The 23,525-nt window shown below is 58.4% G+C and overlaps 8 protein-coding genes and 1 non-coding gene across 9 annotated transcripts in view; 7 read left to right on the forward strand and 2 right to left on the reverse strand.

Annotated features, from left to right (window-relative positions):
- VDAG_06826 (uncharacterized protein) overlaps positions 1-1,858 on the forward strand; it is a gene marked incomplete at its 5' end in the record, with an annotated part of 2,899 nt that extends 1,041 nt beyond the window's left edge. The window contains 2 exons of the mRNA XM_009659530.1: positions 71-928; positions 986-1,858. Of these exons, the coding sequence (XP_009657825.1) occupies positions 71-928; positions 986-1,759 (1,632 nt within the window). The 3' untranslated portion in view covers positions 1,760-1,858. The remainder of the gene's footprint in view (positions 1-70; positions 929-985) is intronic.
- A 782-nt stretch (positions 1,859-2,640) lies between these two features.
- Positions 2,641-3,940, forward strand: VDAG_06827 (thioredoxin reductase; the record flags this gene model as incomplete). The annotated part of the gene is made up of 4 exons (XM_009659531.1): positions 2,641-2,659; positions 2,809-2,871; positions 2,949-3,767; positions 3,849-3,940. 4 exons carry the CDS (start codon positions 2,641-2,643, stop codon positions 3,938-3,940), a joined length of 993 nt encoding a protein of 330 aa, XP_009657826.1.
- Positions 3,941-6,242: 2,302 nt separating this feature from the next.
- VDAG_20187 lies at positions 6,243-6,314 on the reverse strand. Its single transcript has one exon. It is a non-coding gene; the product is annotated as a tRNA-Asp (tRNA).
- A 974-nt stretch (positions 6,315-7,288) lies between these two features.
- VDAG_06828 (uncharacterized protein) lies at positions 7,289-7,555 on the forward strand (the record flags this gene model as incomplete). The annotated part of the gene is made up of 1 exon (XM_009659532.1): positions 7,289-7,555. The coding sequence occupies one exon, from the start codon at positions 7,289-7,291 to the stop codon at positions 7,553-7,555; it is 267 nt and encodes an 88-aa protein (XP_009657827.1).
- Positions 7,556-7,861: 306 nt separating this feature from the next.
- Positions 7,862-10,029, reverse strand: VDAG_06829 (aspartyl-tRNA synthetase; the record flags this gene model as incomplete). Its single annotated transcript, XM_009659533.1, has 3 exons — positions 7,862-9,768; positions 9,842-9,890; positions 9,946-10,029. 3 exons carry the CDS (start codon positions 10,027-10,029, stop codon positions 7,862-7,864), a joined length of 2,040 nt encoding a protein of 679 aa, XP_009657828.1.
- Positions 10,030-10,486: 457 nt separating this feature from the next.
- VDAG_06830 (MEMO1 protein) lies at positions 10,487-11,672 on the forward strand (the record flags this gene model as incomplete). The annotated part of the gene is made up of 3 exons (XM_009659534.1): positions 10,487-10,647; positions 10,703-11,515; positions 11,615-11,672. 3 exons carry the CDS (start codon positions 10,487-10,489, stop codon positions 11,670-11,672), a joined length of 1,032 nt encoding a protein of 343 aa, XP_009657829.1.
- Positions 11,673-12,125: 453 nt separating this feature from the next.
- On the forward strand, positions 12,126-13,366 carry VDAG_06831 (uncharacterized protein; the record flags this gene model as incomplete). The annotated part of the gene is made up of 3 exons (XM_009659535.1): positions 12,126-12,567; positions 12,640-12,895; positions 12,946-13,366. 3 exons carry the CDS (start codon positions 12,126-12,128, stop codon positions 13,364-13,366), a joined length of 1,119 nt encoding a protein of 372 aa, XP_009657830.1.
- Positions 13,367-14,166: 800 nt separating this feature from the next.
- On the forward strand, positions 14,167-15,381 carry VDAG_06832 (uncharacterized protein; the record flags this gene model as incomplete). Its single annotated transcript, XM_009659536.1, has 1 exon — positions 14,167-15,381. The coding sequence occupies one exon, from the start codon at positions 14,167-14,169 to the stop codon at positions 15,379-15,381; it is 1,215 nt and encodes a 404-aa protein (XP_009657831.1).
- Positions 15,382-16,685: 1,304 nt separating this feature from the next.
- Positions 16,686-17,270, forward strand: VDAG_06833 (uncharacterized protein; the record flags this gene model as incomplete). Its single annotated transcript, XM_009659537.1, has 1 exon — positions 16,686-17,270. The coding sequence occupies one exon, from the start codon at positions 16,686-16,688 to the stop codon at positions 17,088-17,090; it is 405 nt and encodes a 134-aa protein (XP_009657832.1). The 3' UTR covers positions 17,091-17,270.
- Positions 17,271-23,525: the final 6,255 nt, after the last annotated feature.

The raw sequence follows: 23,525 nt of genomic DNA on the forward strand, positions 1-23,525 counted from the left end.
CCTCGAGCGGAGCATGCGCCGGACCGAGGGCCCCAAGCTCGACGTCAACCTGCTGCTGAGCTGCCTGCAGGAGACGCTCGACTTTGAGCACGGGCTCGAGAGGCGCTTCGCCGACGGGCCCCGGGCCAGCATCGACACGCTGAGCTCGGCCGACGACCGGGCCTCCCACTTTCACGGCTCCATCTCGGCGGCCTTTGAGCCGTACCTGAGCTTGTGGGTCGAGAGCCAGGACAGGCAGCTCGCCGCCATGATCCCCAAGTACCGCAGCCAGCCGCTGCTCCCCGAGGACGAGGAGTTCACGCCGCAGGCCGTCATCCCCTCGGCCATTGAGCTGTTCCACTTTTACAAACTCACGCTGTCACAGTGCGCCAAGCTGTCTACGAGCGACCGCCTCCTCGACCTCGCCAAGACGCTGGCCAAGTACCTCGACGAGTACGCGCAGCAGGTGCTGCTCAGCTTTCTCTCGAGGGGCGGCGCGCAGGGCCCGCCGCTGCAGGACATTGTCATGGTCATGAACACGGCGGATTTCTGGTCAACAAACGCGAATCAGCTCGAGGAGAACATCAGGAAGCGCATCGACCCCGAGTTCAGGGACAGGGTCGACCTCTCGTCGCAGGCCGATGCGTTTCTGGGCGTCGCCAGCGCCGCCGTCCTGGCGCTCGTGCGCACCGTCGAGCACGAGTGCGCGGGCGCGTGGCGCGAGATGCGCAACACGAACTGGGGCGCCATGGAAAGCGTCGGGGACCAGAGCTCCTACGTCGGCGAGCTGCTCCGGGCCGTCAACGGCAAGGCCGAGGCGGTTTTGGGGCTCGTCGTCAAGCAGCAGTACGCGAGGGCCTTCTGCGACAACTTGGTGGACCACTTGGCGTCGGCGTACATTGCCAACATTGTGCAGTGCAAGCCGGTGACCGAGGTGGCTGCCGAACAGGTACGTCGGAGCCTTTTGGTATGAGGTTTCCCCTGGCAAGAGCTAACTCGTGGGCAGATGCTCCTCGACAAGTACGTCATGACCAAGGCGTTTGAAGGGCTGCTGTCGTTCCACAACAGGTCGGGCGAGGCGCAGGCGCAGGCGCAGGCGCCGCCGGCGGGCTTCGTCAAGCGGGTGGCGCACACGATGAACCGCATCGACCCGCTGCTCAAGACGCTCCAGGTGCGGCCGTCGCCGCCCGAGGGCCTCGTGCAGGCGTACCTCATCCACATTGCCGACCGGTCGGACGTCAACTTTAAGAAGATTCTCGACCTCAAGGCGGTGCGCAAGCAGGACCAGGCGCACCTCCTCGAGCTGTTCGGCATCCACCGCGACAGCAAGGCGCACGACGGCAAGCTCGCGCAGAACAGCCCGCTGCTGACGCCGCTGCTGGCGAGCCAGGGCCTGAGCGGCGGCCAGGGTCACGGTCACGGTGGCGGCGGCGGTGCCGGGGCCGTCGCCGGGACCGTGGCCGGGGCGTCGATCAACACGGCGAGCTCGGCGCTGTCGGCGGCGGGCAGCAGCGCCACGGCGATGGCCGGGCTGCAGGGCAAGTTTGACGCGACGAGCCTCGGCGAGAAGCTCCTCAGCGCGGCGCGGGACCTGGGCCAGGGCGGCGGCGGCGGCGGCGGCGGTGTCGGCGACAAGGGCGGCGGGGGGTCTGGCGTCGTCGCGGCGGAGAAGGCGATGAACGAGAACCTCAAGAACTTTGGCAAGTTCTTCCGGCGAGACCTGGGAGGGTTCGGCGCGCGGTTTGGGAAGAGGGATGGCGCTGACGAGGGGCAGCGGTGACGAGGGCGGCATCAGGAGTCAGGTTAGCATTTGGTAGCAGCCGCCCTTCATGGGCTGGGGCATGGGAGCTTGGACACAATGGCCGTTCGTGCATCATTCATGACATGTTTGGAGGTTTACCACTAATAAATGGTTGGTGTTCCCTTTGCTTCTAGAGCTTCTAGAGCTTCTAGAGCTTCTAGAGCTTCTAGAGCTTCTAGAGCTTCTAGACTGGCGGGACCGCCCTTCCAGCCCCCGCCAGGGATTGAAAGTCAACCGTCAACCGAGGCTCGGCCGAGCACCTGATGAGAGGCAGAAACAAGAAATGAGATGAGATGAGTAAGCTGCTGATTATTCAGCCCCCACCTCGAATCTGGAATTCAAGGGACCTATGGCGATGCACGAGAGCGAGAGGCGATGGATCACGGTCGATAGGCGCAGAAGACCAGAGGGACATGCCGAGCGCCGAGCGCCCGATCGCGGGGCCATTCTCAAGGTACCGAAGGTACCTTCTTCAAAGGTACCCCTTCGAAGGTACTTCCTTCGAAGGGAAAAACCCCCTCTTCCATCAGTCAGTCGCTTTATTTTCAGGTAGTATAATTACACCTTGGCTTCCCAGACCCTTGGCTTCCTAGACCCTTCGATTCCTCGATCCCGCCCAATCCGTGTCTGACAGCATTTCGCGCGCTCGAGCTTTTTCTTCCCTTCTTTCTTTCCTCCCACCACCCTTCGATCCCATCCACGCGACCTCGTAACGGCGTGGACGACGAACGCGCACCGCGAAACTGTTTTCATCCGCCTTTCGACGGACCCTGCGAGCCAGCGCGGGTGGACTTTCCTTCGCGGCCACCGCCACGACCCTTCAGAAGAACACCGCCAAGCCGAGCATCGCTGCCAGAACCATGCATAGCAAGATTGTCAGTATGTGGCTGTCTGTCCCTCTCGGTCGCCTCTCTCTCTCTCTCTGTGTGTGTGTGTGTGTGTGCTTCTGCTAGAGCATAAAGACGAGAGGGAGGAGGAGGGGCATTACGAGGCCCTCTTGCGCCATCTTGTACTGACAGAAACAAAAGTCATCGGCTCAGGCCCTGCGGCCCACACCGCCGCCGTCTATCTCGCACGTGCCGACATGAAGCGTGAGTTCCTTTGTGCTAGCTCTCCTCGTTGCTCTCCTTGCACCAGTCGCCACGTACTGACTCGAAAATCCCTGCAGCCGTGCTCTACGAGGGCTTCCTCGCCAACGGCATCGCCGCCGGCGGCCAGCTCACAACGACGACCGACGTCGAGAACTTCCCCGGCTTCCCCGACGGCATCATGGGCCAGGAGCTCATGGACAAGATGCGCGCCCAGTCGGTGCGCTTCGGCACCGAGATCGTCTCCGAGACGGTCGCCACCCTCGACCTCTCGCAGCGGCCCTTCCGCTACTCCCTCGAGTGGTCGCCCGACACGACGCACACGGCCGACGCCATCATCCTGGCGACCGGCGCCTCGGCCCGCCGCCTCGGCATCCCCGGCGAGGACAAGTACTGGCAGAACGGCATCTCGGCCTGCGCCGTCTGCGACGGCGCCGTGCCCATCTACCGCAACAAGCCCCTCGTCGTCGTCGGCGGCGGCGACTCGGCCGCCGAGGAGGCCCTCTTCCTGACCAAGTACGCCAGCCACGTCACCGTCCTCGTGCGCCGCGACGTCCTGCGCGCCAGCGCCATCATGGCCAAGCGCCTGCTCGGCCACCCCAAGGTCACCGTCCGCTTCCACAGCGGCGCCCAGGAGGTCAAGGGCGACGACAAGGGCCTCATGTCCCACCTCGTCGTCCGCGACACCCGCACCGGCGCCGAGGAGACGGTCGAGGCCAACGGCCTCTTCTACGCCATCGGCCACGTCCCCGCCACGAGCCTCGTCCAGGGCCAGCTCGACACGGACGACGAGGGCTACGTCATCACCCAGCCCGGCACCCCGCTCACCAACATTGAGGGCGTCTTTGCCGCTGGCGACGTCCAGGACAAGCGCTACAGGCAGGCCATCACCAGCGCCGGTACGTTCTCTTCCTCTTCTTCGTCTTCGTCTTCGTCTTCCTTCCTCTGCGACATGTCCAGACCATGCTGACACGCCACAGGCTCCGGATGCCAGGCCGCGCTCGATGCCGAAAAGTACATCTCCGAGATGGAGGACCCCAACCTCAAGGACGTCGTCAACCACGCCCGGTGACTGGGCTCGCATCTTTGACGGGTCGGGCGTATAGAGCTGCTAGAGCGGCACATGATAGACAAGACCAAGATGAGGATGCAGAAGAATTCAAGAAAGTATTGCTCAATGAGTATTGCTCAATGAGTATTGCTCAATGAGTAGTGCTCAGTGTGGCTGCCATCAGTCTTCACGAGCTGGCTTGCACGATTTATGACTCGACCTATCAAGACGGCATCGGTTCTTTCCTACCTGTGGACAAGCGATTTCTTCGTCCGTGGGGTGACCTCCTTTTTGTGCGAGAGACGTTGGACTGACTGCGTCGTAATCTGCGAGAGGGCAGCAGTTGCAGTAACGTGGCAGTTCGACAGTTTTCCAATCGTTCTCTTGATGACACTGCTCGCTTATTTTTCGTTGTTTCCTCGACGGCATGTTAGCGCATCTCGATCACTTGCCACGCGAGCAGATATGTAGAGGAAGGAAAGAGGCTCGGGCATGTGAGGAAAGCGGCCGTTGTCCCGCCCCTAGCCCCTGAACCGGCGGAGATAGCATGCTTGTACACTCACTGACCGCATCACCAGCACACACGAATGCACAAATGGAAACCTCGTGATTTTCTGTCCTCCTGGCAATAAGACCAGATTAGTAGCTTGTTGGGTGACCACTCGAATACCCAGTGTTGTATGTCTAGATTCTTCGACCTCTGGCTACTGCTTCTGGGGTAGGGCTGACCACTGGTTGTGGCGAAAACCCACTGTGAAGATAAGCCATGGATTCGCCTTCACATGCACAGATCCTCCTGATCTTCCATCTGTGTCGGTGCTGATCAGAAGGCAACTTTGCCTTGTTGAGGTTTGTCAGCTGTGGAAGAGTGCTGGCACTCAGACCCGGGTTCGGTAGGAAACGGCAGCAAGCTTCTCGCGAGCTTTCCGTGGTCCTTATGGGAGCTCCTTACATTTCCATCTTGTTCCCCTACTTCCCCCTACTTCACCGTGACCAAAGGCAGATTCAAAACATGCTCTGCCTGCCTAGGTACCTATGTTGATGGACCTTCGCATGTGTTCGGCCGCCTTCTTTCGGCATCCACGAGAGGCATCCAGCTTGGCAGCATCTGCACCCATCTGATCGACAGACTCGCCCATGGTGTAACGTCATCTCGTCGGACGAGTCCCTGACTGCAACCTGTCAAAACCTTGCTAACCGAGTCCACAAACCTGGAATGACCTCGACGATCCGATGACCAAAGGCCACCGTGCAGCCGGCGTGACACCCGCAGCTACAGTCCAATTCACCCCAATGAGAGTCCACATCACTACTCCAACACGGGCGTGCTTCCGACGCTACAGTACGTCGGTATTCCTCTGGCTAGTGGCAAGGAAGACGGGCCATCAAGATTCGAGCCTACAGCCCTGGTGACGGCTTGTCCCAGGTCATCACGAGCTTCACGATGCCAGCAAGTGCCAGGATGCTGGGGAGCTTCGCGTTGAACGGTGCCTTGACCTTGCTTATCACGTTGCGTGCCGTTGTGAGCGGTTCCCGCGTGAGTGGTCTCCCGGCTCCGACGAAGACGGCAACTGTGGCACACCAATCTGCCACAGCATGTCCTCCTTGACCGCCACACAAAATGGGCCGAGAGATGAATGGTCTCGCATAGTTGGTGCCTTGATTCGGACGAACAGGACCTTGTAGACACTTGGGCCGCCGTCCTGAACCCAACCTTCGGTTGTACCAGCATCAAAGCATACCAGACAGGAGATCCCGTGTCTCTGGCTACAGCTCTTCAGGTAGTGAGAAGAGCAATAGCTCTAGCGTGCTGGAGGCCTACTTCGTGAGATGAGGCATCATGACGGAGATTGCTTTTACGGTGGCGGCCGTTTTCAAATCTGACACCATGGACACGAAGATCATGTGCTCAACGATGGACATTTCTGACGTTGCCCAGCAAGGATGACTGCAAGGACGGGCCGTCTCCTGTGAGACCCTGGCCACATGTGGTGTTCGAGACCTTGGTAAGCTGGCGAATAAAGACATTGTGGCGAGGAAGCGGCAGGGGAGCACAATTAAGCTTTTGAGCAAGCGATGATCCCAACGTGTCTGAAGACAGGATGTCAAACGTACCATTTCGTTGCTCCTGGTTGCAGGTCATCACATTTGCTCCATGTCCACTGGTACACGTATTTGTCCGTTTTTGATATGTCAAGCCTGCGCCCGCCGCCCAGATCCAGAAACCAAGTTCATAAAGCTGCAAACGAATCAAGAGTGCAACAAGCGCGTCAGTTAAAAAAATTGCCTCTACAATGTTTTGTAGCTCGAGAGCAAAAGAGAACTTCCGATCGGGGAATTGAACCCCGGTCCCCGGCGTGACAAGCCGATATCCTAACCACTAGACTAATCGGAACTCGATGTTTTGCCTCCCGCTGTTAGTGATTATACCCACCGCAAATGCTAACTGCTCATCGCATCACCCGCTCGAAACTTTGCAAACACTCAATATGATCGCATAAACCTGGAAACCTCAGCATGCTTTGATTACTCTTCCACGCCTCGACGATCTCGATGAGGCGCCACTGACCATCTCGTGCAGGCCATGTGAGAGCTGTGGCACGGAGAACCAGGTTCACAGCCACAGCCACTCGATCACCCAACGCATCGTCACATCCATCGATCCAGAGCATCCCAAGACGAACCAGGCCGCCCGCCTCCCTTCGGTGCAACTGCCTATTTGCCCTTGGCTCGCTTCCATCCGCCATCCCCAGGGTTCACCATCGCAGCCCTCCATCCCGTTCCCGTTGCGCGGTTCTCCAGGGAGAGGGACCCTTGCGCCGCCATTTTTCGCCCCCAGGTTGCATCATCGCACGCAACACGCAGTCGAGGAGGGGGGCTCGAACACCAGGAGCATCACATGCAGGCCATCGCGCGCAACCCCCTGCCCAGCTGGGCCAACCTGGGGCGGAGCCCGGTTTTTTGCTGAGGAGTTGTTCTTGTTAATTATTTTTCTCATCGCTGTGATGTCAAGCCCCCAGGGTGGGTGTGGCTGTGATAGGCACGATCGCAGGATGATCAGCCACACCCACTCTTCCGCAGCTCTCGAGACCCTGAAGTGGGCCTGACGTCACGCCTTGTCCGAGGGGGGGGATATTGTGTGGTGTCGTTGCTTGGCCATGCGTTTGAAATTCGTCAGAAGAGAGAAAGAGAGAGAGATGCCTGTTGCCTGAGGGCCAGAGGATTATAAGAACGAAGCCTCAAGCCGCTCGACGTTGCTCTTTCCTCTCGAGCTCATTATCAACAAGCCACCCATCAAACAAGATTACACACACTCTACAAAACCCACTCTTCAAACTTAAACCACTACCAACCACTAAAACCGTCAACATGTCTTCCGGCAACAACAACGGCGTCACCGGCGGAGCCCAGTTCCTCACCTCCGCCCTCGGCAACACTGTCGGCGGTCTCTCCCGCACCGTCGGTAACGTCACCGGCGCTGCGACCCGCGGTGTCGGCGACACCATCACCGGCGCTACTGGCGAGGCCGGCCGCCCCATCGGCGACGGCCTCGGCAACATCGGCACCGGCGTTGAGAACGCCGCCAACTCGCTCGGCAAGGGCACTGAGGATGCCGGTCAGTGGAAGCGCTCTTGAACGTGCCAACGCGAAATGCACACACCTGCGGGGTGTGGAGGAATGAATGGAATGATCACGGGGGGGATACCACCGGGACTGTTTTACTAGGAGCGACTTGATACTTGATCACGACGACTATAATAAAGACCATAGCCACAAAACTTGTTCTGTCCTCTTTTTCGCGTTATACTGCACACTGACATGGATTCAGTCGGCTGCTGCTGGGGGGGATTGACACTGTGGTGCCATGGCTCGGTCCATGCCAGTCATATCCATCGTACATTTGAAGGTACACCTAAATCTTACAGTACTCATCGTACAAGTCTACTTCTTCCGCAACTGCAGGTGATATGTCGTCAGCTGCTCATCGCTGATCTTCCCCGGTCCACCAGCAAACTCGTCGACGCCCTTGTTGTTCTTGGGAAAGGCAATCACATCTCTGACCGAGCTCGAACCACTGAGCACCGCCGCGAACCGGTCAAAGCCCAGCGCGAAGCCCGCATGCGGTGGGCAGCCCGCCCGCAGCGCCTTCAGCAGGTGCGAAAACTCGGCCATCTTGGGCTTGGTCATCTGCAGAATGTCGCGGAAGATGAACTCCTGCATGGCGGCGACGTGGATACGCCTGCTGCCGCCGCCGAGCTCGACGCCGTTGAGGACGAGGTCGTAGTGGTCGGCCTTGGCCTTCAGCGGGTCTGTGAAGAGGAGCTCGAGGTCCTCGGCCGTGAGCGGCGCCGTGAACGGGTGGTGGGTGGCAGAGAAGCCCGAGGAGCCGCCCTGGCCGACGTCGACCTCCTCGTTGGGCGTGAACATGGGGAAATCGGTCACCCAGAGGAACTGGAAGCTGTCGTCGCGCTCGAGGAGCTGAGCCTCGATGGCGGCGTGGTACAGCGCGATGCGGACCTCGCCGAGCTTGGTCGAGCCGCCCTGGTGAGGACGGTCCTGACGCGCCTGGAAGACGACAACGTCACCGTTCTCAAGTGTTGACAGTCCAGACTCGGGCGAGGCAGCATCTTGCAGGGTCTTGAGGCCGTCGGGACCCAGGGCGGAGAAGCCCTCGAGGGGCTTGCTTGTGTCGTACATCAGGGCTTGGGGCGCGCCATCCGGGTTCAGAGAGTGGCTCTTGTGAAGGTTCTGCAGAAAAATTTGCATAAACTCATGGACCTCCTTTCGGTCCGCATCCTCATGTGGCCGGAACACCCAAGCATCAACGATGGGCCTCTCGAGATCGGTGATCATGCTGACAAAGTTGGGGCTCAGGTGGGCGTCGACCCGTTCGATGCGGTTCGGGATGCGCAGGTCAGGCTTGTCCGAACCGTACAAATCCATGCACTCCTGGTACTTCATCCTCCGGAACGGTGTTGAAATGGCTGGGTACTCCTTGTAGGACACAGGCTCTCCGCCGGATGGCTCATCCGAACTTGGCGCACTCTTCCTGTGAGGGATAAAGGATGTGTCGTCGTCCTTGCGGTTGTACTCCTCGCGCATGGCATCCCATGTCGTCTGCATGAACGCTTCCACATCAGCTTGAATCGTTTCGCCAGTCGCAAACGACTTCTCCAGATCCATCTGCGTAAACTCGGGCTGCCTGTCGGCCCTGTGGTCCTCATCGCGGTAGCAGCGCGCAAACTGATAGTAGCCACCCAGTCCCGCGGCCATGAGCACCTGCTTGTACTGCTGAGGGCTCTGGGGCAACGCGTAGGCATGGCCCGCCCTGCGGGTGGGGACGAGAAACTCGCGCGCGCCCTCGGAGGTGGACTTGAAGAGCGTCGGTGTCTCCACATCCATGTAGCCCAGCCTGCTCATGGTCTGGCCTACGGATGCCTTCAGAAAGGCACGGAAGCGCAGCGATTCCTTCAACTTGGCGTGGAAGCGCAGCTGCAGGTGGCGAGCCTCGGGCGGGAAGACGGCGTCGGATGAGACGATAATGTCCTTTGGGAAAGGGTTCAGGTGGCCGATCGACTCGATCTCCATGTCGAACTTGGTCGGTGATGATGCGTCGGTCATGTTGCCGGTCACCGTCACGGCGCTGTAGGGCTGGATTTTGCGTAGGGCGTCGGCCTTTTCGATTCCCTTGGCGCAGATCTGGCCCTGGAACTCGCCGTTGTTGAGCTCAATGTTGGCGAATGCCAGTTCCTTGGATACCTTTCGAATCTTGCCAATGAAGCCATGGATTGTGACTGCCGTTTCGCCAGGTTTCCATCGTTCTCGTGGGGACATTTTCGGGAAGAAGACTGGACAGGACAGTGGTCAGTAGCTGCGAAAAAAAAAAAAAAGTATCGCGTGGCGGCTGGGGGTGGCACTCACGGAGATCCCTGAATTGACTCGCCAGTTGTTCCTTGTCGGCTGGCTTTGGCTGTTTCGAAGAGTAGAGACGATTCGCTCGCGATGGCGTCGTGGGTATGGAGGACCATGGCTGCAGTTGGGAGAGTTGTCGAGCTCTCAGCGTCGTCCCAGAGCCGCGCGACGCCAGCGTTCGGCAGCTGCAGCAACATTGGCGCAGCATCAGAGCCCGGATGGTATATCCAAGCCGGACAGGGGCACAATAGAACAGGCGAGAATGGTCGCGCAAGGTAGCATGTGTGTCAGTGGGAGAATGTCGAACCTTGTTTCATGGTGTTTTCGAGCTCGCGATGGAAAAGTGACTCGAGCTAGTGGGAGCTCCAGCGTGGTTCGACGCCAAGCGCGACAGGGGCAGGGGTGCGTGGGAGCTCGGATGGCCCGTCAGCCTGCAGTGGCTCAGGCGCTGCCCTGCCTGCCCCTCCTCACGCCTTGAAGCTTGAATGCGGGGCAGCGTCCTCCTCCTCCAGCAGTTGGACCCTCATCCTCGACGTCAGGTCGACATCAGCGGTTGACTCGCCTGGCTAGAGTGGAAGACCTTGGAACCTCTTTCTGCTCTGTTTGTGCTATCACGACCTGAATCGGGAGCAAAGCACATCGACAACGCCCATCATGTCCTCTCGAGATGTCCGGAAACCCGGCAAGGCGGGCTCATGGTACCTGGCTGACGCAAAGCAACTGGCTGAACAGCTCGAAGGCTTCCTGGACGATGTGCCGAGCCAAATCAACTCGTCCGACGTCCCGATCCCCGGCGCCCGCGTGATCATTGCCCCGTGAGCACGAACAAGCCCGCTGTCCGGCCCCCTTTGTCCACTGACGCCTGCGCAGGCACGCAGGATACAGCTACTCGGGCCCGACGGCAGCCTGGGCGTACAAGAGTCTCGACCTCAGCCAGACGAAGCGCGTCTTCCTCCTCGGCCCATCCCACACCTTTTACCTCAAGGGCTGCGCCGTCACGACCTTCAAGCACTACGGCACGCCGTTCGGCAACATCAGGGTCGACGAGGAGGTCACCAGCACGCTCCGCACCGCCCTCTCCCTCCCCGACATGCCGCCGGCCAACGACAACAAGGAGCACTCGCTCGAGATGCACCTGCCCTACCTGTGGACCATGTTCGCCAAAACGTTCGGCTCGCCCGACGCCTTCCCGACGCTGGTGCCCATCCTCGTCGGCGACGGCACCAAGACGGCCGAGCGCGCCGTCGGCGCCTGGCTGCTGCCGTACCTGCGGGACCCGGCCAACGCCTTTGTCGTGAGCTCGGACTTTTGCCACTGGGGCGACAACTTCAGCTACACGCCCTACAGCCCGCACGCCAAGGTCGACGGCAGCTTGTCACACATTTCGTCGCGGTCGCGCGTGCCCGCGGGCCGCCCGATTCACGAGACGATCAAGGAGCTCGACGACCAGGCCATCGCGGCCATCAAGACGGGTGAGTATGCTCGGTTTTACGACAACCTGTCCTTGACCAAAAACACGGTCTGCGGACGGCATCCGATCGGCGTCATGATGGCGGCACTCGAGCTGCTCGCCGAGGAGGAGGGTCGTGGTGGGGAGGACAAGGGGAGGTTCCAGTTTGTTCGGTACGAGAGGAGTAATTTGGTGGAGGATGCGGACGACATGAGCGTGAGCTACGTGTCGGCGTATGCGGTGGTATAGGGCTTTCTCAAGTGGTAGGTGTAAGGGCGTTGCCATGAACAATTTTTCAGATACACTCTCAGCCGGAGAACTAATCTAGCCAGCCGCATGGTCGTGATGGGATCGATGGATGGTAACATCATTGCTTCACTTGTTGATTAGAGGCAGGGTCGACCCCTGTCGTACAGCGAATGCGGCGGGTCTCGGGCGGCGCGCAGAGGGCACCCAAGGCACGTCACGCACACGGCAAAGCCAATGCAGATTGGCAGACTACTGGAATTCGTCGGTCATCGGCATCTCCATGTCTCCATGTCCTAAAATATTCTGGACGCTCCTCGCCGTCTCTTCCGATCCGAGCTTCCTCCAATTTTTTCCCTCACCTTGACCACACACCCGAGTCGTTCTCGAAAACCCTTCTGTCTCCTTCTGTCTCCTTCTGTTCTTGACATTTCACCATCGTCTCTAGACATGTCCCACATTTAGAACGCGACCCCAACCCTATCTCCGCCACCTCGGACAGCCCGTCGAATTCTCAATTGGACCTCACCTCGCAAGAACCCTCCTCCATCAGGAGCTCCAAACGCAACCCACGAGCCGACAACCCCTTCGGTCACCATGCGCTCATCATCCATTCTCGTCCCGCTTCTCGCGCCCTTTGCGGCTGCCTTTGCCGACCCTACACCAGCACCCGTGGCGGCGCCCAGCTCGCCGGCAGCAAACATTGTCCCTCGTGCCAAACCTCTGGCGCCCGACGCGCCTTGGGTCTCGGTCAACAAGAAGGGCACTCCCACGACCATCACCCCCGTTCTCACCACCGTCTCCGGCACCCCGACCTATGAGTCTGGCGCGCCCAACGCCCTGACCGGCACCGTCTTCACCTTCACAAACCGCCGCGATGCCTTGGTCAGCGTCAGCACGGGCGATCCGCCCATCGCCACGGCCAAAGCTAAGAACGGAAAGGGTGCTTTCGTCCCGTGTCACAACATCGACATGGAGCACGCGCCTTTCTGTGCCCCAGAGAAGGACGGCGAGCTCTTCGTCGGCAAGACCTACTATGGTATGTGCCCTGTCTCCCCTCCCCTCCCCCAGCGTCGCCTTCATCCATGGGCTCCCTTGCTAACGGCACCAGTCACCTGGGATGCCACGGCGCCCGTCCTCAAGAGCAACACGAGCGAAAAGGTCTGGATCCACCTCGTCGGCTACTACGTCAACAGCACGACGGGCGAGATCGACGAGACCGAGGACCCCATCTTCAACCCCAACAAGAAGCACGTCAAGCCCGCCAAGCACGGCTTCTACCCCTGGCACGTCGGCGGCAACACCATCCCCCGCGGCGAGCAGAACGCCACGATCCAGCTGCGCATCCAGCGCCACATTGACGACGAGTACGTCGGCCCCCGACGTCGTCGGCCAGACCGTCTTCGTGCGCCGCCAGGACAGGCCCCCCGCACCGCGACACCCGGCCCCCGGGCGACAAGGAGCTGTACATTGCGCTGCCCATCGTTGGCGCCGGCCTCCTCTTCATCCTCGGTGGTCTGTTCTGGTACAACAGGCAGAGCCGCCGCGTCGGCCTCGGCAACGTGTCGAGCCGCTCCGGGTTCGAAAAGCGCAAGTCGCGCGCCGCCAAGCTGCTGGCCAAGATGCACGGCGGCAGCGGCAGCGGCAAGGCGTCTGGGTCCGGCGGTCGCGGCAGGAACAGGGGCGAGAATGCCTTTGACGGCGAGAACATGGAGCTCATGGGTGGCCACGATCGGGACTCGAGCCCCGACTCGGATGGCGGCTGGGACGCGAAGCGTTTCGCGGGAGGATCGGGGACGCGCTTCATGGATGATAGGAAGCAGAGGAAGAGGGCGTGAACGGGCAGGCGCGGCCTGAATGCAAAAGCCATCTTTTCCGCCTCATCCTTGTCGTGTCAAGTGCGAGACCTGTGTCAGGGTGTGCAGCGATGGCATCTGCTGTGGGCATGTTGTCACTGGGAGAATCAGTCGGGCATATCACGGCTGGCTGGTCTAACAGCTCGGCAGCACATCGGCTGATAGAGCTGCCTGCCGTCGTGTGCGAGCGACAGGAGAAGAGCGAAATTCGCTGCTTTGCAGCCCTCGTTTTGTGGGAACATCCTGCCACATCAAAAGCTGGCAAGCACCTCTTGACAAATGTCCCACGAATGCCTAGTGGTTCCTGCCACGGGCTGTGCGTGGGCAGGCTTTCGGAGTTATGTCCAGCCGGTCGAGCGAGTGACGATCAACCCCGATGGCCCAAGGTTTCCCACGGTTTCCCACAGAGCTGACATGCTTTCCGTAGCCCACCCGCATCGCAGCTTCTGTGGATCGAATTCATATCGCAAAAGGTTCCAATCTTGCCTATATCCCGTGACTTGGAAGCACGATGCCCAAACAAAGTTCTCTAGGAGCGGAAACGCGAGGCAGGAGACGTCCCTGTCGGAGAAAGGTCATCTTCCTGCCAGCATGCCTAGGTATATAAGATGCTCCCCCGGGATTCGACATGACGGACCTCCATACGGAGCATGTTCAATTGCTTGTGAGCTTCGTCTACAGTTACCCCATCACAAACGCTGCCACCAGCACACTTTACTTGAGCATCGACTCAGACCCATACCGCTTCCTCAGTCACAAGCCCTTGGCAGCTCTTGATCAGCATGAATAATCCATCCCTGCCGGGTCAGATGCCTCAAGGCGGTTCAGGCCAGCAGCAGCCTCCTGCGATGACTAACCTTCAAGGCTATTTTCAGTCCCAGCAATATACCACTCCAATGGGCCCGATTCAGGGGCCAGTCATTAACACTCAGCCAATTCCCACCAACAACAGCATGTTCGCCCTGCCTCCTCGACCTCCATTGAATTCAAGCACCTCTTCAAATCGCGTACTCGTCGTTCTGGCTTTCCCCACGCCGTCCGCTGCCGCGAGGTTTCGTGGGTCTGGCCCCATGAGCCTCCAGTACCCTGGCTACTTTCACTGGATCAACTTGCCACAAAACCCCGGAACTGTCTTGCACAGTCATGCTGCTTGGGCAAGTTGCCCAAAAGTCGTCATTCTCATGGCGGAAGATGATTATCAGAATTTCAAGTATTTCTGCACGGGACTTGCAAGCTCTGGGCCGGTTCCCTGGAGTCTCGAGCCGCACATCATCAAGTATCTGCGTGTTCACGGACATGACGAAGTCACTTTGGTCGATCGTTTCTCGCAGCTTTGCCTCTTCGGCGCGGACGACGACTTGACCGCGACAGAACATCTTTGGTGGCCGGGAGAGCTGGTGGGGGCCGCGAGCCAGGGCTTTCGCTGGTCCATGATGCCACCCAACAACCGAAGAAACAGGCCCGGCCAGGACTACAGCGCCTGTGGAGAGTACAGGTTGAGCAGGGTGGAGTTGCGTGCCTGCAGGCAGAACATGATGGAAGCTCCAGGATGCCACGCCGTGCAGCACTACGACAGATCTTGGGGAACCGGCATGAACCCGAATGAGCCCCCGTCGCCCATGGATTTATTCCTCAGGTCCATGGATCGCGTGTCCTTGCCTGCACAGAATGAACCACAAAGCAATGCTTCGACCCCGATGACCTTGGTCAACGACTTCGGCACCGGTTCTACCGTCTCACCGGCAGGTGGCGAGTACGTTGCAGAATCTCAAGACTACTTCACGTCAGACGAGCAGCTTTTGCAAGCCCCCATGCCCAGCGAACCCTATGCGAATAGCGGGCCCCAGATGGGCTCGATATGGGACCAACTCTTGGTGCCGCCCACGGGCAATCCACAAGAAACGCAGTATAGTGTCGATCCCCGACTGCTGCAGACGTACAACGAACCAGCTTCGAACGACGAGGAGATTATTCCGTTTCCTGGTGCTGCCTTGTAGGCAGGCAGCGCTCGATAGGGGGCTTCTTCCGTCACGATTTGGCAAATATACACGCCAGTCACAGCCTGGCAGGTGGATGACGTATCTGATCGAGTCGGTAGGCATTCGGTGGCATTTCCTGTGCGAGCATGGTTACGGTTCGTTTTATGGAGTGTAGCGGTTCTTGAAAATTTTGGGCAGTAACAGTCCTCAGGGCACTTGGATTCAAATTGTATAAGGAGCAAAAGGGCATAGGCTTACAGGAGTCGGCATGCCCACCAGAGAATGTGGGTATCTTTGACACCAGGAGTTGGCGTTCGGGCTCTTATTATTGCTGCTATTGATCAGCAGCATACAGTGTAGCAGTATAAGACATCAACCAAGCATGGGATTCACCTGCGGTATTGTGCTTGGCAAGGTTGCCATGTCGTCCCCTGTTTCGCCCCTTGAATTTGACATGGATCCGTTTCAATTATACATGAGGGCTCATCAGATCATATCCACGCCTGGCTTGATGATCCAGTCTTCTTTCCTTATCAGGTGATATTCAACGTCTGTCCACGGCCAAAGATACTGAACTGTATCTCACGCCTTTCCCGACAACAGCTATAGACTCGAAAGATGTCGCCGATTGATATTTGGGTCACACGAGAGCTACACGTGCATGGATAACTGGTCCCCGTCTCAGCGAGGCTGGCTTCGCAACCTCACAGCCCACGCTCCCTGCCTCTGGTTTATCCGGCTTCTGTCCGGGAAGGGTATTTTTTTGGGATACTCTCGGGGTAGTTCAGTGCCCTCGGTGGCTATATTGGGATCCCGAATCCTAGGTACGGGCTTCGTTATGCCACTCGCTAAGGTGGCCTCGTCAGGCGTATCGAGACCACGGCATGCTGTGATTTGTCGAGAAGTCGTCCAACGCGCTCTCTACTGTTCGATGCCCGAGAAAAGAGTCATGCGATATTGTTTCATGGTTGGAGAGTGCCTACTTAAGCCCATGGGTTGACCCAAGTTTCACGGGCTGCTCTATATCGTTCTCTCGGCTGTGTTGCCGTAAGATCATGACAAGACAAGCTATACCCCGAAGAACCGCTGCTTATGACTTTCATATCCGTTGGGATTAAGACTCAATCCTTCTTTTGTACTCCGATGCAGGCTACCCCGTTAAATCAAGATAGCGAACTCGATGATTATTCTTCGCTCAAATTGATACCTTCTCCGAGGGCCACTGGTTGCACATCAACACGCACATACGCCATCTTTAGATTGACAGGCATTAGTTTAAATCCGTTGCCCACGGTCGCAAGTCATACCATCCCAAGTCAACCATGTACGTCCAGAGTGCACCAGAGGACGCTCACCAGCAACTCGTCGCCTGGCGGCCCATGTCACAACGGAGGTCTTCCAACCGACAGCAGCAGCAACATCTTCACGAGCCTTGCTGCAAGACAACCGACATGGCCAAACCCTCACTCCATCTACCCAGCGGGCCAATGTCTAATGACCTGGCCGCGCAGGCCAGACCTCGTGCCTCATGTGAACCGCCACAGCCTGCAACCCGCGCACACCGAAAACATGAACCATCCACCCGCTCATCGAACACAGCCTTCATCGCAAACAGACGGTCAACAAAGCGCGGACACGACAACAAACAACAAGACGTTCAAAGTCATGCGTCGTCGTCGTCGCTACACCTCCTTCCTACAGGACCTGAACCCCTCCCCCCGGCGTGAGACCGCAGACCGTAGACCGCAGAAAGGGGCCCAAGATCTCACGGGAGCAATCTGATAGGCCAGGCGATCTCAAAGGTGCAACACCGAAAACAACGAGAGAGGACTTGGCCAGTCGTCCTGCAGCAGTCTGACATGGCTAGGACACATACCCGTTCGGCGGGAGTGGCCCATCCCATCCCGTTCACACCCACATCTGCTCGCTTTTCTCGCATGTTTCCTGCGAGGCGGCGGACACTACTTCCCAGGAACCGCCCAGCTCAACCCCCTCCCACGATATGCGTGCCAGGCGCTGTCCAGACCGGGTTCTTCCCGTCGCATCGCAAAGTTGGTACATTCACTAGCACAGGAACAAGGGGCCGGCCGAGCTTGGAGGGTGGGAAAAGAAGGCCGAGCCAAGAAGAGGATTGGAAGAAAGTTAAAAAATGAAATGGGATTCGTCGATGTAACCGATCGCCATGGGCAAAATGGAACATGGCGAAATGCGCATTGCAAATAGTTCCCAGCAGCGGAAACCTGGTCGGCCAGCAAATGGGCAAATGTCTCGAAGAATGCAACGGCCGGGCGCTAGATGCCGGTGGTGGTAGGTCGAAACCGGTTTTTGTGCTGCACTCGCTCTCTGCGCGCGCGCCCTTTCAGTTTCCCCCCTCCTACTGGTATGCGGATTAAGTGGTCCATGGGCGAATGGAAGGACGAAGGAGGATCTTGTCCCATCGTAGGATCGAGATCGAAAATGGGCTGCGTACGTGTTCGCGAGGAGTAGGGTAGGGGGAGACGCTAGCGATCCAAGGTTTGCGTGGGGAGGTTAGTAGAGAGGGTGTGGTCAATTGATTTCGTCGAAACGGCCGAGGGAGTCGTTGATTGATTGACTGATTGACTGCCTTGTCTCCTGGGTTTGGTGAAAGGGGGGGCTGGGGAGATATTGTGCCCCCTTGGCATAACCCGATCACCGCCCTCCCCTCCGAACACATGCATGCCTTTCTCTGCCCCTGCCCTTTGGATGAAGAAGGAGGGCGATCACGAATATGGATATGGTACCTTGAATTCTTGATGCCGAAAGAGTCAGTATTCACTCGTTCAATGATCCGCATCAGGGGGGGTTGAGCGCCAACCCAACCCCTTTCGAGATGGCGTCCAGCCAGCCCATCAGCCATAGGTGACATGTCGTCCAGATCGGAGAATAGTCCCATTCGCCCAAGTGACAGATCATCGTGCACAGGGGGAGTAGGAGTGCCATCGGCACCACCAATACCACCACTACAACGGCGACATTGAAAACGCGTGCCCGGAAATGAAGGCGGCCGCTGCATCGCGTCGTAAACCCGACCAGCCAGAGCGAGATTCGAGCCGGAGCAGTAGAAGCGCAGCCACAATCAGGTCCAAGCCCAAGCACAAGGCTGGATGGAAGAGGGGCCGGGGGATCATGTACCTCTGAATCTTGTTTTGGGGTCCGGTCCATGCGCCGGGCCCATTGTCCCGGCTCTGGTAACACGCGAGGGCATCAATTGGGTGCCGCGGTCGACATGAGGAAAGCATGAAAGAAAAGAAGAAAGGCCCATCAGCTCGTGATGGCTTGCAGTGTGGCATGTAGTAGGCCCTCCTGCGTGTTTTCCGCATCATGGGTTCCCTCGGCCTCAACGCGGAGAGAAGGGTCGGTTTTGTCCCTCTACCACCCATTCGTTCAATTTGCATCTCTCATCTGCCGTGGGAGGGATATGCCGGTCAGCCACTGCCAGCTGGCGTGATAACAGCCCGCCTAAGGTGCTAACCACTACCTGACCCGAGCTGAACGTCTTCTTCTGGATGTGTTCGCTATCGTCGAGACCAGTTCACATGGCGTGTTGTCGTATGAAATGGTGCCATCATATTGTCACTGACACGTCTCACACGCGTCTGCCCGTTGTGGTTGTCAACAAGCAAACAATCTAAGCTCCAAGCTCCAAGCTCCAAGCTCCAAGCTCATAGCGCATAGCGCATAGCTCGAGGAAGTAAAGCCTCATAGGCTTTTGGGAGAAGCGCGAAGCTCAAGTCGGGAATGGCTCGGCGACGGGAGCAATGGCGTTCAGCCAGGTCCGCGGGTGAGATGGGCCAAAAATCTACTCTGTGTCCGTGCAGGCGCGGTCTCGCTCGGTCTTATCGTTGATGTCCCGCGCACTACGTGATGGCATCATTATGCTCTTGATTGTTCTTGGCTGCCGCACCCCCACGACACCGTCTTGATCTTTCGGGGACCGTTACCAAAACGAAACATCTCAAAAAGGCTGCAGATGAATGAGGATGGAACTGGTCAAGGCACGAACTCCGTCGTAGGAGGAGGCGAACGTGTCCCGGTCGCTCGGCGGACGAACGCATCGTTCGACGAGCCAAGCTGAGAGATCTTCTAGCGATAGTATGGAAGCGATTGGCTGAGGCCGTGGCTCTGTCAAACCTGCCTAGAGTAGCCGTGCCGTATTTGACGCGCTGACGGGAGAGGGGTTGGCGAATCATATCATGTTGCGGCATCAGAACCCCAAGACAGGGCCGCCAAACGCAACGCTGAGAATGGAGCTAGAGGAGGGGGGCAGGGGGGCTTGCCTGAAGCTTCGCCCCCTGCGGAGTGCCCGAGGTTCCTGTGGGCTTTTCAGCATGCAAGCTCCGCCGCCTTCGGGCTGGTTGAAAGGGAGGCCTGGGGCTCACAAGCAGTGCGGGGAAGCTGGCGAACCATGACCATGTGAAAGTCAAGTGCTTTTGAGCCTTACCGATGCGGCCGCGAAGCCTGACGGCAGCAGGACGGGAGACGACGATCCAAGTCCACCATGACTGCATGAATGACGGATGAGCAACAGCGCGGCTTGGTGCGCGGCCGTACCAATGCTGACATGCGGGAAGATGTGAACGTGTCTCACCCCAAGAGCGGCCGGCCGGCGGCGGCGGCATGTGGGAGCACGCTCCAGCGCTTGAACCCGAGCCGGCTCTGCCCCATGGTGAAGCCGGACCTGACGTTGGTGCGTGTGGGCAGGTTGTGCATATGATCCAATGTACAGACTCAAACGCCGATCGACGACGGCGACGGCGTATACTTTGCTGCTCGATCGTCACAAGCTTCACCATGTCTGCCACTTCAACACGTCGCCGTTGGTGAGTAGCGCTCGGCACGCTATGATAAAAGCAGAGGATGCATGGAATGGACGCCAAGACGGAGTAACCTCACGGCACAATCTTGGAAGACAACCCTCCCCCGGTTTGAACTTATGGAGAGGCGGTGCTTCCTCCACAATCCATCCATCTCACGTCACAGTCGAGCGACAAATCAGCGAGCCTGCATTGGCTGTATGAAAGAGCAGAGCCAGGGCGTCTTGGTAAAGGGGAAGGGAAAAAAAGAATCATCAAGATGTAGGCCTGGCCACGGCTCGTTCCCGTTCATTCGACGGTTTCCGTGGCGAAGGACATTGCGATAGATGGGTTGACTGGGGTGAGCGGAACCGAAATGGTACAGCGCCCCAATGCAGCAAAGAGACGGGGGAATAGCGCCTTCAGTGTGCCATGCCCAGGCCTGGAACCGATATAGATAGGGGTCCCGGTTTGATCATCCTGGTGTTCTACCTTCGGGTCCAACACCAGCAGGGAAAGGCAGGCTGACGCTCATAGACACCCAGGGGTTCTCCGTCGTCGGATCGGCCAAGGTGATTCGTCTGGTGTGGCGATTGGCACACGGGCAATCCACTGTTTAAGCCAACTCTGGCTATGACGGGAAAGGGGACAGAGACAGAAGCGTCTGGGCCTCTGCCGTTGCGCTGCTCTTCGAAAACCGCACAGGTCAGCAAGCGAACGCAATCTTCGTGTCATCTTGGCCCCAGATCCGTGGTCTGACCGTCGTTCCAGATACAGGGGCAGCTGTCGAGCGCGGGAAGCGGGAAGCGGATGCACGTCGCCAACAGGACATTGGTGGTACCTTTGTTCACCTGCCGTCGGGTGGGTGTCAGAGCTCCATGACTTTGCTCGAACCTAATTGCTCAATCGGCCGACTGCTGGTCAGCACCATCTCTTGCCATCTGAAGGAAGTGCTTGGCTGTTGGTCAGCAATTCGTGCTACGGCAAGCAGGCGATAGCCTACACAGCTTAGACCATGTCAGGAGGAGGGCGTCAAGGCCCATCTTGCCAAGTGAGGCGCTGTCGGGGGGCGGACGCTTTCGTAAGCTATCGAAGCCCCCGCTGGGCCCTGTCTCTGTTGGTTCATAAAATTACGTCGCGGGATGCATGGAGGATCAACTCACATTGCAAGAGACAAGGCGGGCTTCGCCACTCTGTGCCCACGACTTGGCAGCTGTCTCAAACACGCGTGAGATGGAGAAAGCAAGAAAAATGTGGTTGTAGAAGAAACGAATTTTCGCGCGAAGGTTCAGTGCCCAGCTTTCCGGAATGAATCGCGTACCAGCCGTCAAGTCTCAGGTCTCAGAGAAGCGACATGGGCTGCTCCGTAGGACGAGGATCATCCTCGGGTTAGTCATGGTCCAAGCACCGCGCCGACGACGGAATAAACTCAAGATGATGCGAGACGCGGCCGTGTCGGATCCGCTGGCCAGGCAGACAGCCAACCATCAACCAGTGTCCTGCCGTGGTTGTCGGGTCAGGCGAAAAAGAACAGCGTCGAACAGGCAGAAGCGGGCAGTGGGTGGTGTCGCGAATTGAGCGAGTGTTTCGTTTCGCTGATCTCTACTACCCCAAAGCAACCTGCCTTGTCCCTGACACAGGCGAGGTGGACGGCAGCGGCGGCGGCGGACAAGACTCCGTTGGAAACAGTTGGCGGCCTTTGAACGGTTTCTCGGGCTGGGATGCCAATTTGCAAAGGATGGCGCCCTTGCAGAGGAGATGAATGTATCGTGATGGAAGCTTGCTGATGAGCGGCACAGAAATATGTTGTCAGTTGCACTTGGATGGAAGGGGCGCTGGCCACCTACCTACCTACTTGTACCACATGTGCCTAAGTACCCCGGTACATGTACCTTCCTCAAGTACGAGAGTTTCTTTGGCAGGAGAAAACCACTTTATTCCGGTTCTGCATTCAGCGTCTGATTGGCTGCATCGCCAGATGAACATGAACCTCCAATTGTTGTGCTGGTGCACGATGGCCCCACTGCTCTTGTGCAGGTGGGTGTGGATCAGCCATTGAGTCGAGTTGAGAATCCGGGGCAGCCGGCTGTGGCTGGTGAGGACAGGGCCGGAGCCTCGTACGGCATCTCGCAACTGTCATCACTTGCCAGCTAGCCCTCTTGTGGTAAAGCCCCTCGGCAGCGCCCGTGCGGGACCCATACCAAATCCCGGCTTGACACGTGCGGGGGGGCGACCGGGCCTCGCGGGTTAGGGTCGGCGCCACAGCTACTGGTAACACAAGGCTAGTAGTGAGTGCATAGGTATAACATGTCCAGCCCTGCCCTGTGTGTGTGTGTGTGCTCCTCTCTGGTGTCTTGTGTCTGTTCTATGTCTGACCTTATCCCATTTGTGCACGTTTCTACACCAGAGTACACCCCACCACGACACCTGCCTGAAGTGCTGGTGACCAATGCTTGTTTCGCCATTGGGTGAAACATGGGAGCCGGCGCCTTCCCAGTCAGTGTCAGTTGTCGTGTCTCGCGTGTCTTGCGGCCTCGTCGCCCCGGACCAGACAAACCTCTCAGCCCGACGGACATGTGCTCCGACGCCTGTGTTGCTTTTCTTGAGCCGCACTGCTGGCCCAGACAGAGGCGTGAATGATGCTTTGATGAGAGAGCTCCAGTCTGAATTTTTCTTCGTGCTTTTTTTCTCTTCTCTCTCTCTTTCTCTCCGCCCGCTCACCCCCCGCCCGGTTGGGTCCCGCCGCTGAGTCGTGGAGACGCCGTTGCAAAATTCGACCGACCGCTCCTCATGTCCCCGCACCCTCGGCAGGTAAATGTGTACTTGACGTAAGGTACTCATCCACAGCTTGTGCACCATCACTTGGTGGAGTGAAGGCTCTCTATAATTTCGGCCGAGCGAGACGACGGCGCAACAGCGCCCCGCCGGCCCCCCCTGCTTGGTGCGATGAGGAGACAGCAAGACGTAGTCTTTGATCGATCAGCAAGGCTCTGTGCTGTAATGTATCAAGTCAGGCAGGAAAGGTCGGTCCGGCCTCAGATCGTGGCCGTTCATCTGGCTGCATGCATCTAAAGCATGGGTAGCTTTTTTTTTGCTTGTCACAATGCGTCGCGTGCAAGTCGCGTCGTGCAGAGCCCCCCCCCCCCCTTGGCCGCTGTCGCGCGTTGAGTGGTTTTGGCTAGGTGGGGCGCTGGAGCCCCCATTCAAACGAGACACCAGAGGCGAGACGCCTCGATCTTGGAGACACATTGATGACGGGGGACCCAGTGGAGTGGCACGCGACGGCTGAGCGACGAGCGGGCACAGCGACTAAAACAGGAGGCTGGCGCTGGGGTCCGGCCAAACCTG

This window comes from Verticillium dahliae, genomic scaffold, assembly GCF_000150675.1.
Source record: "Verticillium dahliae VdLs.17 supercont1.14 genomic scaffold, whole genome shotgun sequence".
Taxonomy (NCBI): domain Eukaryota; kingdom Fungi; phylum Ascomycota; class Sordariomycetes; order Glomerellales; family Plectosphaerellaceae; genus Verticillium; species Verticillium dahliae.